Below are 15590 nucleotides of genomic sequence, written 5' to 3' on the forward strand. Positions count from 1 at the left end.
ATCTATGTTCATCAGTGATATTGGCCTGTAGTTTTCTTTTTTTGTGGGACCTTTGTCAGGTTTTGGTATTAGGGTGATGGTGGCCTCATAGAATGAGTTTGGAAGTTTACCATCCTCTGCAATTTTCTGGAAGAGTTTGAGCAGGATAGGTGTTAGCTCTTCTCTAAATTTTTGGTAGAATTCAGCTGTGAAGCCGTCTGGACCTGGGCTTTTGTTTGCTGGAAGATTTTTGATTACAGTTTCAATTTCCGTGCTTGTGATGGGTCTGTTAAGATTTTCTATTTCTTCCTGATCAAGTTTTGGAAAGTTGTACTTTTCTAAGAATTTGTCCATTTCTTCCACATTGTCCATTTTATTGGCATGTAATTGTTGATAGTACTCTCTTATGATCCTTTGTATTTCTGTGTTGTCTGTTGTGATCTCTCCATTTTCATTTCTAATTTTATTGATTTGATTTTTCTCCCTTTGTTTCTTGATGAGTCTGGCTAATGGTTTGTCAATTTTATTTATCCTTTCAAAAAACCAGCTTTTGGTTTTGTTGATTTTTGCTATGGTCTCTTTTGTTTCTTTTGCATTTATTTCTGCCTTAATTTTTAAGATTTCTTTCCTTCTACTAACCCTGGGGTTCTTCATTTCTTCCTTTTCTAGTTGCTTTAGGTGTAGAGTTAGGTTATTTATTTGACTTTTTTCTTGTTTCTTGAGGTGTGCCTGTATTGCTATGAACTTTCCCCTTAGGACTGCTTTTACCGTGTCCCACAGGTTTTGGGTTGTTGTGTTTTCATTTTCATTCGTGTCTATGCAAATTTTGATTTCTTTTTTGATTTCTTCTGTGATTTGTTGGTTATTCAGCAGCATGTTGTTCAGCCTCCATATGTTGGAATTTTTAATAGTTTTTCTCCTGTAATTGAGATCTAATCTTACTGCATTGTGGTCAGAAAAGATGCTTGGAATGATTTCTATTTTTTTGAATTTACCAAGGCTAGCTTTATGGCCCAGGATGTGATCTATCATGGCGAAGGTTCCATGTGCGCTTGAGAAAAAGGTGAAATTCATTGTTTTGGGATGAAATGTCCTATAGATATCAATTAGGTCTAACTGGTCTATTGTATCATTTAAAGTTTGTGTTTCCTTGTTAATTTTCTGTTTAGTTGATCTATCCATAGGTGTGAGTGGGGTATTAAAGTCTCCCACTATTATTGTGTTATTGTTAATTTCTCCTTTCATACTTGTTAGCATTTGTCTTACATACTGCGGTGCTCCCGTGTTGGGTGCATATATATTTATAATTGTTATATCTTCTTCTTGGATTGATCCTTTGATCATTATGTAGTGACCATCTTTGTCTCTTTTCACAGTCTTTGTTTTAAAGTCTATTTTATCTGATATGAGTATTGCTACTCCTGCTTTCTTTTGGGTCCCTATTTGCATGGAAAATCTTTTTCCAGCCCTTCACTTTCAGTCTGTATGTGTCCCCTGTTTTGAGGTGGGTCTCTTGTAGACAACATATGTAGGGGTCTTGTTTTTGTATCCATTCAGCCAGTCTTTGTCTTTTGGTTGGGTCATTCAACCCATTTACATTTAAGGTAATTACTGATAAGTATGATCCCGTTGCCATTTACTTTATTGTTTTGGGTTTGAATTTATACACCATTTTTGTGTTTCCTGTCTAGAGAATATCCTTTAGTATTTGTTGGAGAGCTGGTTTGGTGGTGCAGAATTCTCTCAGCTTTTGCTTGTCTGAAAAGCTTTTGATTTCTCCTTCATACTTGAATGAGATCCTTGCTGGGTACAATAATCTGGGCTGTAGGTTATTTTCTTTCATCATTTTAAGTATGTCTTGCCATTCCCTCCTGGCTTGAAGAGTTTCTATTGAAAGATCAGCTGTTATCCTTATGGGAATTCCCTTGTGTGTTATTTGTTGTTTTTCCCTTGCTGCTTTTAATATTTGTTCTTTGTGTTTGATCTTTGTTAATTTGATTAATATGTGTTTTGGGGTGTTTCACCTTGGGTTTATCCTGTTTGGGACTCTCTGGGTTTCTTGGACTTGGGTGAGTATTTCCTTCCCCATTTTAGGGAAGTTTTCAACTATTATCTCTTCAAGTATTTTCTCATGATCTTTCTTTTTGTCTTCTTCTTCTGGGACCCCTATGATTCGAATGTTGTAGGGTTTAATATTGTCCTGGAGGTCTCTGAGATTGTCCTCATTTCTTTTAATTTGTTTTTCTTTTTTCCTCTCTGATTCATTTATTTCTACCATTCTATCTTCTAATTCACTAATCCTATCTTCTGCCTCTGTTATTCTACTATTTGTTGCCTCCAGAGTGTTTTTAATTTCACTTATTGCATTATTCATTATATATTGACTCTTTTTTTATTTCTTCTAAGTCCTTGTTAAACCTTTCTTGCATCTTCTCAATCCTTGCCTCCAAGCTATTTATCTGTGATTCCATTTTAATTTCAAGATTTTGGATCAATTTCACTATCATTATTCGGAATTCTTTGTCAGGTAGATTCCCTATCTCTTCCTCTTTTGTTTGGTTTGGTGGGCATTTATCCTGTTCCTTTATCTGCTGGGTATTCCTCTGTCTCTTCATCTTGTTTAAATTGCTGAGTTTGGGGTGTCCTTTCTGTATTCTGGCAGTTTGTGGAGTTCTCTTTATTGTGGCATTTCCTCGTTGTGTGTGGTTTTGTACAGGTGGCTTGTCAAGGTTTCCTGGTTAGGGAAGCTTGTGTCGATGTTCTGGTGGATGGAGCTGTATTTCTTCTCTCTGGAGTGTAATGAAATGTCCAGTAATGAGTTATGAGATGTCTGTGGTTTTGGGGTGACTTTGGGCAGCCTGTATCTTGAAGCTCAGGGCTGTGTTCCTTTGTTGCTGGAGAATTTGCTTGGTATGTCTTGCCCTGGAACTTTTTGGCCCTTGTGTGGTGCTTGGTTTCAGTGTCGGTATGGAGGCGTTTGATAAGCTCCTGTCAATTAATGTTCCTTGGAGTCAGGAGTTCCCTGGAGTCAGGGTTTGGACTTAAGCCTCCTACTTCCAGTTAATGGTCTTATTTTTACAGTAGTTTCAAAACTTCTCCTTCTATACAGCACCATTGATAAAACATCTATGTTAAAGATGAAAAGTTTCTCTACTGTGAGGGTCACTCAGAGAGGTTCACAGCGTTACATGGAGAAGAGAAGTGGGAGGAGGGAGTTAGAGGTGACCCAAATGAGATGAGGTGAAATCAATAGTGGAGAGAGTGAGCTAGCCAGTAGTCATTTCCTTATGTGCACTCCACAACTGGACCGCTCAGAGATGTTCACGGAGTTATACAGAGAAGAGAAGAAGGAGGCAGGAGACAGAGGTGGCCAGAAGGATAAAAGGGGGAAATGAAAAGGAGGGAGACAGATCCAGCCAGTAACCAGTTCCCTACGTGTTCTCCACTGCCTGGAACACACAGAAATTCACAGAGTTGGGTAGAGTAGAGAGGGGTTAGGGAGGAGATACAGGCGACCTGGTGGAGAAAACAGAGAGTCCAAAGGGAGAGAGAGCAGTCAAGCCAGTAATCTCGTTCCCTAGTGAAAAATGGGTCCTGAGGATTGGGTTTTTTAAAGGTACAAAATTGGTAACAAATACATAAAAGCAAAAATTAAAAATCTAGAGTAGAATTTGGAATTTCAAAACTGCGATGTTAATGAAAAGAAGGAAAAGAAAGAGAGAAAAAACGACCAAAGAAAAACAAACAAGGTTGCGAAAATTATAAAGAAACTACAGGTACAAAATTGATAACTAATACCAAAAAGCAAAAATTAAAAATCTAGAGTAGAGTTTGGAATTTCAAAAATATAATGTTAAAAAAAAAGAAGAAGAAGAAGAAGAAGAAGAAAAATAAAGAGAGAAAACAAACAAACCAACAAAACCAATGTCGCAAAAATTATAAAGAAAATACATGTACAAAATTGATATCAAATACCAAAAAGCATAAATGAAAAATCTTGAGTAGAGTTTGGAATTGCAGATATATGATGTTATATAAAAGAAGAAGAGAAAGAAACAGAGGGGGGATAAAAAGAAAAAAAAAGTCAGAGAAATTATAAAAAAAAAACTATATGTACCAAATTGATAACATATACCAAAAGGCTAAAATTAAAAATCTAGAGTAGAGTTTGGAATTTCAAAAATACGATGTTAAAGAAAAGAAGAAGGAAAAGAAAGAGAGAAAAAACGAACAAAGAAAAACAAATAAGGTCAAGAAAATTATAAAGAAACTACAGGTACAAAATTGATAACTAATACCAAAAAGCAAAAGTTAAAAATCTAGAGTAGAGTTTGGAATTTCAAAAATACAATGTTAAAAAAAGAAGAAAAATAAAGAGAGAAAACAAACAAACCAACAAAAACAATGTCGCAAAAATTATAAAGAAAATACAGGTACAAAATTGATATCAAATACCAAAAAGCATATATTAAAAATCTTGAGTAGAGTTTGGAATTGCAGATATACAATGTTATACAAAAGAAGAAGAGAAAGAAACAGAGGGAAAAAAAAGTCACAGAAATTATGAAAAAAACTATAGGTACCAAATTGATAACATATACCAAAAGGCTAAAATTAAAAATCTAGAGTAGAGTTTGGAATTTCAAAAATACAATGTTAAAGAAAAGAAGAAAAAGAAAAAAAAAAAAAAAACACAGTCAAAAAATTATAAAATATATATATGAAGTTTGCTGAAGAAGAAAAGAAAATAGGGTCTTTTCTTTTTTTTTTGCAAAGTAATAGTTATAAAAATGAAAATTAAAGGACAATAGAGGACTTAACATTTTTTTTTTAAATTAAAAAAAAAAAAGAAAGAAAGATTGATCGTAAAAATAGTAAAAATATATCTAGGTCTTTCTCTGATTTTGTTGTGTGTATTGTGGGTTCAGTTCATTTTTGGCTAGTTCCTTGGTCTGACTTATATTTCTCAAGATCTATAGGCCCCTTCCTATGTAGTCCGTAGTAACCACAGGGTTTTAATCTATGGCCTGTAGCTTCCAAGGCGTTTCCCTCTGTTATAGCTTCTTCTGTTTGCTGGTCTCTTCAGTGTCTGGTTCCCACCCTGACACAAAGGGGACGGTGGAGGACACTATTTTTTTAATTTTATTTAGGCTCACTTGTTCAGCCGCGCTGTGGGGAGGGAGGGAGGGATGCTGCAAACAGATAACATTGGCGTGCGCTCGCAGTGCCTCAGCCACACTGGGTCTGCCCCCGCTCACGGCGCGTGTAGCCTCCCTGCCCACACTGCTCGGGCTCTAGGTTGTTCCGCCGGGAACAATCAGAGGCCGGCCCTGGGCTGAGCTCCCAGGTCCAAGCCGCTCAGGTTCAGGCACTCGGGTAGTCCTCAGAGGCGCAGACTCGGTTGGGCCTGCATTTTGTGCTCTTCCCAGATCTGAGCAGCTCAGGTGATGAGGTGTTTGGCGAGCGCCAATGCTGCGACTTATCGCCTCCCCACCACTCGTTTATCTGGGTGTAAAACCGGCGCACCTTCTCAGGCAGATGTTGACCGTCCAGACCCCCAGGAAGTTTTAGTTAGCAAAGAAGCCTGCTTACAGTTTTATAGATAGTGTCTCTCTTGGGCTGCGATTGCCCCCTTACGGCTCTGGCTGCCTGTCACCGGAGGGGGAAGGTCTGCAACCGGCTATCTCTGTTCAGTCCTTTGTTCTGTGCGCGGGCCTGGCGGTGTCTTAGGTTAGGACTGGCTTTTCGTGTGGTAGATATCCCACAGTCTGGTTTGCTAGCCCAAATTATTTCGCTCAGATAGCGCTCAGGACATTCGGCCTGATTCTTACTCTAAGGGACACAGCCCACGCCGCGCTTCCCTGCCCAGCCCGCGCTTGCTAATGCCGTGTGCAGGCGTCTGCGCTGCTTCTCCGCTGGGGGAGTTACCGTAGGGCTCACAATCTGCGATTTTTAATTGTTTATTTTTTTTTTCTCCCTTTTATGTTGCCCTCTGTGCTTCCAAAGCTCGGCACAGATTCGGCAGTGAGAAGGTTTCCTGGTGTTTGGAAACTTCTCTCTTTTTAAGACTCCCTTCCCAGGACGGAACTCCGTCCCTCCCTCTTTTGTCTCTTTTTTTGTCTTTTATACTTTTTCCTACCTCCTTTCGAAGAGTTGGGTTGCTTTTCTGGGTGCCTGATGTCCTCTGCTGGCATTCAGAAGTTGTTTTGTGGAATTTACCCGACATTTAAATGCTTTTTTGATGAATTTGTGGGGGAGAAAATGTTCTCCCCGTCCTACTCCTCCGCCATCTTGGCTCCTCCCCTTGATTTGGTATTTAAACTAAAGATCTTTCACTGCTGTGTGGTCTTTGTCTCACTGTTTTCAAAATATAGGTTTTCAGTTTGAGGCATTCCATTAATGTGCTTTTGCTTACTGTGCCTTTTATATTTGTAGGTGTGTTTGTCAGGCCTTGAAGGATAAGATCACAATCTTAGTCACTCATCAGTTGCAGCACCTAAAAGATTCAAGTCAGATTCTGATATTGAAAGATGTAAGTAATTTCTAAAAATCCGTGGAATTGCGAACACTCAGGTGTGTTGAAGGACAGACCTCCCCGCAGGTCACTTTCTTTGAGTTCATGGTAAACACCCTCTTCTCTCTCAGTTTTTGCCCCCTTCTTCTCAGAGCTCGTGTTCATGCCTTGGATAATGAATCTAAAGCCCTGTAGAAATGTCATTATCACACTCTAAGCCATATAAACCCTAAAGTGTATGAAAGGGCAACCACAATGTTATTGAATCATCACTATTCTAATGAAATTTGTTAAGGGTAATATTGCAGTTTTATTTAGAACTTTTTAGTTTCTTCTTCCATGACTTAAGTCAAAGTATCTCACTTAGAAATTAGAGATTCTAAGATCTGTTGGTATCCAGGTCATTGTCATACATAGTTTGCCAAAAGAGCATCTTCTATTAACACCAAAAGCGAGGTTGGGTAGCTGAACACCCGGGTCAGAGACGTCCTCTCTGCTGGTGTCTCCAGTCTCTGGTCTCCCTGCCCAGGCCTCTATGTGCCCAATACGTGTGGGAGCCTGTGCAGCAGGAGGACAAGGCCCTGCCTTCCTTGCACTCCTGTTCTGATGGGGAGGATGTGACAAAGAGGGTGATGTCCTGGCTGCCTGCCTGAGGAGCTGGTGCTCCACGGGGTCTGAGTGACATGAAGGTGGGGGCCACACTGTAACCTGGGGGAGGGGGTCTGAGGCAGGGGGTCCTAAGGAAGGAGCTGACCTGGCAGGTTAGAGGAACAGCAGGAAGACCAGAGTGTCTGAGGAGAGTGAGCAGGGGGATGGGAGGGAGCTGGTCTCTGAGCTGTGGGCAGGGAGCCCAGAAGTGGAATGGAAGTCTTGGATGGTCCAGAGCAGAGGGGGGATGTCATCTGATGTGGGAGTTAAGAGAGTCCTCTGATGGTCACTGGAGGGGTGACAGAAGAAGCAGTTAGGAGTCTAAGTAAAGCTGAGAAGACAGAAGTGTGAACTCAGGCTAGGGTATCAGTTTCTAGAGCTGCCGTATCACAGCACCGCAAGCTGGGTGACAGCAGGACTTTATCGTCTCCCTGTTCTGGAGGCTACAGGTCCCAAATCCAGGTGCTGGCAGGGCCATGCTCTCCCTGAAGGCTCCAGGGGAGAATCCTTCCCTCCAGCCTCTGGTGTTCACCGGCCTTCCTTGGTGTTCCTTGGCTTCCAGCTGCAGCACTGTGGTCTCTGCCTCTGATGTCATGTGGCCATTGTCCCCATGTTAGTCTGGGTCTCTTCTGTTCTCATAGCAACATCAGTCTTATTGGCTTTAGGGTCACTCTGCTCCAGTGTGACCTCATCTTAACCTGATTACATCTGTGAAGACCCTGTATCCAGTAAGGTCATCACGTCCACAGGTGTCATGTTTGAGTACATCTTTTTGAGGAGGGGGCACCATCCAAGCCACAACTCTTAACATGGTTGGTGGTGGGTTGGAGATGAGTGAGAAGTGTTCAGACTTAGAGGTCATTGATGCTTCACTCCTTGGCTTGTTTACCTCTGGGCCTCAGTACCTCTGTCGTTAACCCCTGACTGCTCCATAGGCCCTGACTTCTGAAATGAATCTCTGCTCTAAGAAAGATTATTAAGATACAGAACCCCTGACTCTCTAGAAGCAGTTCCATGTGTCAGCCCTTCTCCACTCCTCTAGGAATGGGGGGAGGGGCTAAGGGTTCTCAAGCTTGAGAGCAGTTGATTTCATGTGCAGAGAAGGCGATTCTAGTGTGTAAACCCCAGTGTTGACAGTGTTATGAGCACAGGATCAGTGGGCAGGAGTGTAACCTATTTCACCCATTTCTAGATTTTTTGGGGCCCCATTAGTGCTTCCTTTGAGGACGCTACCCCAATTTTAGTACTAATAAAACAACTATTTGTCCACTGGTGAGCATCGCTGCATGAGTTGAGGTCCATCCTCATTGTCAGGTCCCTCTCTTCACAGCAGATGGGGGATGGCTGTCCCCTCATCCCCCCAGAATTGTCAGTGCTTGACTGTTGAGTGAAATTGCTGTCTTTGTACCACCAGTCATTTAAATTTGCATATTACAGATTTGATGTGGTGAGTGGTAATTTCACTAAAGAGGTATGAGAATTTCACCTCCCAAGTGGAACATGGCTTAATATATCCTGCATCATTTTCTAGTTCTGCAGTATCTGATGGTACCCAGATGCTTCCCTGCGTTTCTCCCAGTGGACCCCCTCCTCGAGGGAGAGGGGGAGAGGGGTCCCAGCGAGGGTCCTGGTCATCCCCCTCCACCTGAGCTGCCTTAACCAGAGCTGCTCTCATTTAATGAATTTTTCATCCTGAGATTTTTTTCCCTAATGTTTTATTTGCTACTGAGGGAAGCAGCTGAGTCTGGTTTCATGGGCCAGAAAATAGTAAAACATCTGCAGACATTATTTTATGTGAATTTGTCAGGGAGAGAAACTGTGCAAGGATATGTCACATGTGTTCAAAGAAATGATTTGATTGGCTGTATATTAAGCAGTTGCCTGATTTGGGGAGGCCTAGCTGGCTGCTTGTGGTTGGTCGTTCCTAAGTTTTATCTCAGATCTGAGTGCATTGATTCTGGTTTAGGTTTTGGTTTGTGGACACAGATGGCCAAGGCTTTAGAGCCACTCCAGTCTCATGGCCTCCTTGTTTAATTACTTTATCAGGTGGAATATTGAATTTTCAGTTGGGAACTTGCTGAGTGTGTGGCGGCAGTTGTAGAGACCATGGAGATGCCTTTCATGGATTTTCTGTCCAGGGCTGGTTCCTATTATTCTGGCCTGGTTCCTATTATCCTGGCCGGGCACATGATAGTGTGACAGTGACAGTGGTCAGTGAAGATTTAATGAGAAACTCTTACCTGTATGCAGATGTACTTGTGCCCACCTCTGGATTAAGTATAAATTTCTTTCCTATAATTGTCATATGAGGCTTCTCTCAGTTTCCATGTTGTGTAAAAAGACTGTGCTGATCCTCCCTAAGTGCCCAGGGTAGTCATGTCAATGGCCTCCATTTTTAACACATGAACACATGTTTTTTTCATATCCCCCAGCACGTAACACAGGGACAGGGTTTGGCAGAGAACACAATGCTCAGTTCTGTACTGAGTTAAGTGAACTAGATTTCTCAACAAGAATTCTAGACCCGGGCATCATTTTTTTTTTTCTGAAATGATAATTAAGACCAGATAACTTCTCTTGATTAGTATTTAGGTTGGTTTAATATTATCAACTTCACTTTATTTTGGGGGGCTCCAAAATCACTGCAGATGGTAAGTGCAGCCATGAAACTAAAAGACACTTACTCCTTGGAAGGAAAGTTATGACCAACCTAGATAGCATATTCAAAAGCAGAGACATTACTTTGCCAACAAAGGTCCGTCTAGTCAAGGCTATGGTTTTTCCAGTGGTCATGTATGGATGTGAGAGTTGGACTGTGAAGAAAGCTGAGTGCCAAATAATTGATGCTTTTGAACTGTGGTGTTGGAGAAGACTCTTGAAAGTCCCTTGGACTGCAAAGGAGATCCAACCAGTCCATTCTAAAGGAGATCAGCCCTGGGTGTTCATTGGAAGGACTGATGCAAAAGCTGAAACTCCAATACTTTGGCAACTTCATGGGAAGAGTTGACTCATTGGAAAAGACCCTGATGCTGGGAGGGATTGGGGGCAGGAGAAGAAGGGGACGACAGAGGATGAGATGGCTGGATGGCATCACCAATTCAATGGACATGAGTTTGAGTAAACTCCAGGAGTTGGTGATGGACAGGGAGGCCTGGCATGCTGTGATTCATGGTGTCGCAAAGAGTCGGACACGACTGAGCAACTGAACTGAACTGAATGTTATCAAATATAAATTAATTTCTCTCAAAATTTTTATTTTAGGGGATAACGGTGGAAAGAGGAACTTACTCTGAGTTCCTGAAATCTGGGATAGATATTTTTTCCCTTTTTGAGAAGGGGAATGAGCAGTCTGAACCATCTTCAGTTCCAGGAACGCCCACTGTCATCTCTGAGTCTTTGGTTCAGTCTTTCAAGTCTCCCAGGCCCTCATTGAAAGATGCAGCTCAAGAGGACCAAGAAGTGAGTTTCTCATCCTGCAACACACCTGGGTCTGTCTGCTCTTGGTGGTCTCATGGACCTTCATCTGCTCTGCTCATGACATCTTCATTAGTCCCAAAGCAGACCCTAAGGTTCCCAAAGTCTTGTTCCATGGAATTGGTAGAGTTAGAAGAGCATGAGGGGAGCAAGCCTGCTTGGGGTTCCCCTTTGAGTGTAGGATAGAGAATCTTATGGAGACCAGAAGTGGGTGCACTGCTATGAATTTCTGAGTGAATGTGGCTCACACGGATTGAGGACTCTTCAGTTTACCATAGTTACATCCTACTAATGCTGGTTGCCCCTGGCTTCTTTTATGCATCCAGAGGCTTAACATGAAGACCCTGTTACACTGAGTCCTGCTGTTGCCACATTAAATCAGCTACTTTTCCTGTATGTTGGAATGTTCTAGCATTGCATGTGACTGATAGTAGTATTTTTGCCTCAGTGTCAGATGGTTTGTGATAGGCCAGAGGTAATGTGGGCAAAGGACCTGATACATGGTAGACACTTCAGTGTTAGTTCCCATCCTCCTTTCTTACCCTTTAAGACTGAGAAACACATCTTATCGACCTTGAATCCCAGGGGCTGGGGTAGAGCCAAGGACATTCTAGCCTCCTGTGACTGCATAATGCATTCTAAGTCCTCCAGACAGAATTGCAGAAATGCACTAGATCTCCCTTAAAAATATACACAGATATTCCTTGATATCCAAAGCCAGGAGCCTGGATGATTCTGATAAGTATTTGGATTAGTTGTTCACTTTCTAAACTCAGGAATCACTTTCTGAAATTTAGTAACCAAATAGATTCAGATCATATGCTTGCAACGTGCTGTCCAAACTCCTCTTTAACGCTCTCTGTGAACTCAGTTTACTGTATTTGGCTAGAGTTTTGAGCCCCAAGTATGTTTTACATTTCTGTCATTAAATGACACAGTCATCTCTAGGGATACATTAGCTCCATATCATTTTGTGTGTTATTTTAGAGGAAGTTTCTACATTTATACATTAATTTATTTTGATTTGTGTGTGTTGAGAGTCATGTGCTATTTTAAGCAAAGCTCCCCAACAGTGAATAACCTCATGTGAATGTGTTTGATTATTTCTCATAGATTACTACGAGTGGGATGGCTGGGTCCAGGGGTAAACACATATGTGATTTGACCAGATATTCCCATACCCATATCCATAGGAGATGGACCATCCTGCACTCCTACCAGTGTGTGGGATATTTCTGATTCCCACAGCTTTGCAGTGGAGGGCATTGTTGAACTCTTGAAATTTGGGGTTCATTTTTAAAATTTCATCTCTTACTGCCATTTTTCCCTCCTAGACTGAGAATATACAGGTTACTCTACCTGTAGAGGACCATTTGGAAGGAAAAGTTGGTTTTAAGACCTATAAGAATTACTTCACAGCTGGTGCTGACTGGTCTATCATCATCTTCTTTATTCTAGTAAACATCGCAGCTCAGGTACGTAAGGGAGTTTATTTTGGTTTATGCTCTTGGCTTGATATTTATATACTATTTATACTGTAATTTTATAATTCTTTTTAAATATTTGTATTAAGAGATTTGTCTCAAAGACTTGGCTCATGAGGTTGTGGGATCTAGCTTGGTGAATGTGAGATCAGAAAGGCAGGCCTGCAGGCTGGAACCTCAGGGAGGAGCTCACTCTGCTGTCTTGAGGCAGAATTTCTTCCTCCTCCAGGAAGCCTTGGGTTTTGCTCTTAGGGCCTTTGACTGACTTGATGAGGTGACCACAGCGTTAAGAGTGATCTCCTCTACTTAGGTTCTGATAATGGATGTGAGCCACATCCACAAAATACCTTCACAGCAACATCTAGATGAGTATTTAGTTGAATCACTGGAGACTGGCCCAGCCGAGCCGACACCCAGGACTGACCATCACTGTACCTGTCAAGCTTTTTGCTTTGAAAAATCCCAACATTTGTTCTGTTATTACTGACTTTGGCAGTCCACTTGGATTTGCATTGAAGTACATTATATCTGGGGAGCAAAGTCTTCTAGGGAAAAGGGGATTTCTTTCAAAAATATTAACTTGTAAGATGCCGTCCCCTGACCTGTGGTCATCTGGGGTGTGGGGTTTGGTGCAGACCTGAACCGGAAGGACTGTCTCCGTGTTTTGGAGCCTTTCCGTCTCCCATCCTAGTGAGCGGGGTGTGAGGCTCAGTGATGTCAGTGTATGAGTGACTGCTGTTTCCTGCTCCAGGTTGCCTATGTTCTGCAGGATTGGTGGCTTGCATTCTGGTGAGTGATTCCTGCTCGGACCCAAAATGCTGTGAAATCTACATGAAGCCTCACTTTCCACAGAGTCAGGGCGACTGACTCTCATGTAGTTTCCCTGAAGAAAGATGGAAGTTCCTGTGGGTGGTGTGTGATCCCCATGTGGTCTCTCCCCATGTCCCCTCCCTTTAGCAGCTTCTTCACAGACAATTTTTCTTTTCTTTTTTTGAACTTTTAATATTGTATTGAGATATGGCTGATCAACAATGTTGTGATACTTTCATTTGAATAGTGAAGGGATGCAGCATACATACACATGTATCCATTCTCCCCCCAAATTCCCTCCCATCCAGGCTGCCACATAATATTGGGCAGAGTTCCATGTGCTATACAATAAGTCCTTGTTGCTTACCTCTTTTAAATATAGCAGTTTGTGCATGAACATCCAAACTCTCTAACTATCCTTCCCCTTGGCAACCATAAGTTCATTTTCCAAGTCTGTCTCCACAGATAATTTTGAAAACTGAAAGTCATGATTCAGATTTTTAAAAGGGAGATACACACAGGGCCTTTCAAGCTGGGAAACACTTTTCAGCATAATATACATTTATTGAATTGAGGTAATTTTTTTGTGATATTTGTATAAGTTCTATGTATATCTATAGTGTAATATTTTTTACTTCCTGTTCCATAGGGCGAATGTACAAAATAACCTGTATTTTGGGGTATATGTAAAAGAAGATGAAGATGTAGTATTCGTTTTGAACTGGTACTTAGGAGTTTATTCAGGTAAAGTTGAGTCATCTGCTCTATAATACCAGAATTTAAGGTGCTTAAATGAGTCTGCGTGACCAAGAGTGCTCCAGAGTAATTAGGTAATGTCTTAATAGATTAAGTATCTGAATAGCATTTAGTCTGTGAATTAATTAGAATAATTATTTTAAATATCTACTAGAAGAAAAAAGTTGAATGAAGACTCTTAACTTGCTCCATACTGGATTTTGGTAGTTAAACCAGGATTGCATATTGAGAAAATCAGCCACTGGAAATATGTAGCTACTGTGTATTCTAGTAGATGCTTTAGCTAAATCTTATATCATTATATGGATGGGAAAGGGGAACAGAAATGAATCCCCACCCTGTGGTTCAGGTTGTTCCAATTCTGTCTGAATAAAACCTGGCTTTTACTGATCTTGTATGAAATCCTCTGGCAGCATGGGCTGCAAGTAAAAGCATTATTCCCTCCCAGGTATGCAAAGCTCCCCTTTCCACACTGCTCATCTCCTGAGCTTCACTAATAACTTGAGAAGCTAAGCAGGGGAAGTCCAGTGTCTAGAATTAGGATTCCTTCTCTTTCTTACCCTGAGATTACAGTGTTACCTCCTCCCCAGCTGTGTGATTAATTCAAAATTTGGCTTGCCAGACTAATATTAACTATTAGCATGACTCTCTCTATTCACAAGAGTATTTAGGATATATATATATATATATATATATATATATATATATATATATATGGCACACACACACACACATATATATATATATATGGCATTACATACTATTTAAAGGATGTCTTTAATAAATTTTTAAATGCTTTCTTTATCCATTCATCTGTTGATGGACATGTAGGTTGCTTCCATGTCCTAGCTTTTGTAAATAGTGTTGCTATGAACATTGGGGTGTGTGTGTCTTTTTGAATTATGGTTTTCTCAGGGTATATTCGCAGTAGTGGGATTGCTGGGTCGTATGGTAGTTCTATTTTCAATTTTTTTAAGGAACCTCTATACTGTTCTCCATAGTGACTGTAGCAATTTACATTCCTACTAACAGTGCAAAAAGGTTCTCTTTTTCCATACCTTCTCTAGCATTTATTGTTTGTCTATTTTTTGATGATGGCCATTCTGACTGGTGTGAGGTAATACTTTATTATAGTTTTGATCTGCATTTCTCAAATAACGATATTGAGCATCTTTTCATGTGCCTCTTGACCGTCTGTATGTTTTCTTTGGAGAAAGGTCTATATAGGTCTTCTGCCCATTTTTTTGATTGGGTTGTTTGTTTTTTTGATATTAAGCTGCATGAGATGTTTGTATATTGTGGAGATTAATCCTTGGTCAGTTACTTATTTTGTAATTACTTTCTACCATTCTCAGGGCTGTCTTTTTACCTCATTTGTGATACATATATACACTGGATCAAGGGAGAGGGGGGCTCCCCAGGTAGCTCAAATGGTAAAGAATTTGCCTGCAATGCTGAAGACCTGAGTTTCATCCCTGGGTGAGGAAGAACCCCTGGATAAGGGAGTGGCAACCCACTCCAGTATGCATGCTCGGAGAATTCCATGGACAGAGGAGCCTGGTGGGCTACAGTCCATGGGGTTGCAAAGAGTTGGACATGACTGAATGACTATCACATGTACACTGGAATATTACTTATCCATAGAAAGGAATGAGATTGGGTCATTTGTCGAGAGGTGGATGGACCTAGAGTCTGTCATACAAAGTAAAGTAAGTCAGACAAAGAAAAACATAAAAAATACTTGTATTAATGCATATATATGGAATCTAGCCTCTTCATGGATCACTGCCTTATTATGGCAAAGAGGTTTGCATAACTCAGTGAAGCTATAAGCTATGCCATGTAGGGCCACCTAAGACAGATGGGTCATAGTGGAGAGTTCTGACAAAATGTAATCCACTGGAAGAGAGAATGGCAAACCACTC

The 15590-nt window shown here is 41.0% G+C and overlaps 1 protein-coding gene across 2 annotated transcripts in view; it reads left to right on the forward strand.

Moving 5' to 3' along the window:
• Positions 1 to 15590, forward strand: part of LOC102392665 (ATP-binding cassette sub-family C member 4) — a 428577-nt gene that overhangs the window by 302562 nt on the left and 110425 nt on the right. Inside the window, exons 14-18 of one of the 2 annotated variants that reach the window (XM_045162434.1) lie at positions 6415 to 6511; positions 10403 to 10600; positions 11950 to 12090; positions 12851 to 12888; positions 13559 to 13653. The exons of the other annotated variant lie outside the window; for it this stretch is intronic. Coding sequence (XP_045018369.1) covers positions 6415 to 6511; positions 10403 to 10600; positions 11950 to 12090; positions 12851 to 12888; positions 13559 to 13653 — 569 coding nt within the window. The remainder of the gene's footprint in view (positions 1 to 6414; positions 6512 to 10402; positions 10601 to 11949; positions 12091 to 12850; positions 12889 to 13558; positions 13654 to 15590) is intronic. 2 annotated transcript variants of the gene reach the window in all.

This window comes from Bubalus bubalis, chromosome 13 (genome assembly GCF_019923935.1).
Source record: "Bubalus bubalis isolate 160015118507 breed Murrah chromosome 13, NDDB_SH_1, whole genome shotgun sequence".
Classification (NCBI taxonomy): Eukaryota; Metazoa; Chordata; class Mammalia; order Artiodactyla; family Bovidae; genus Bubalus; species Bubalus bubalis.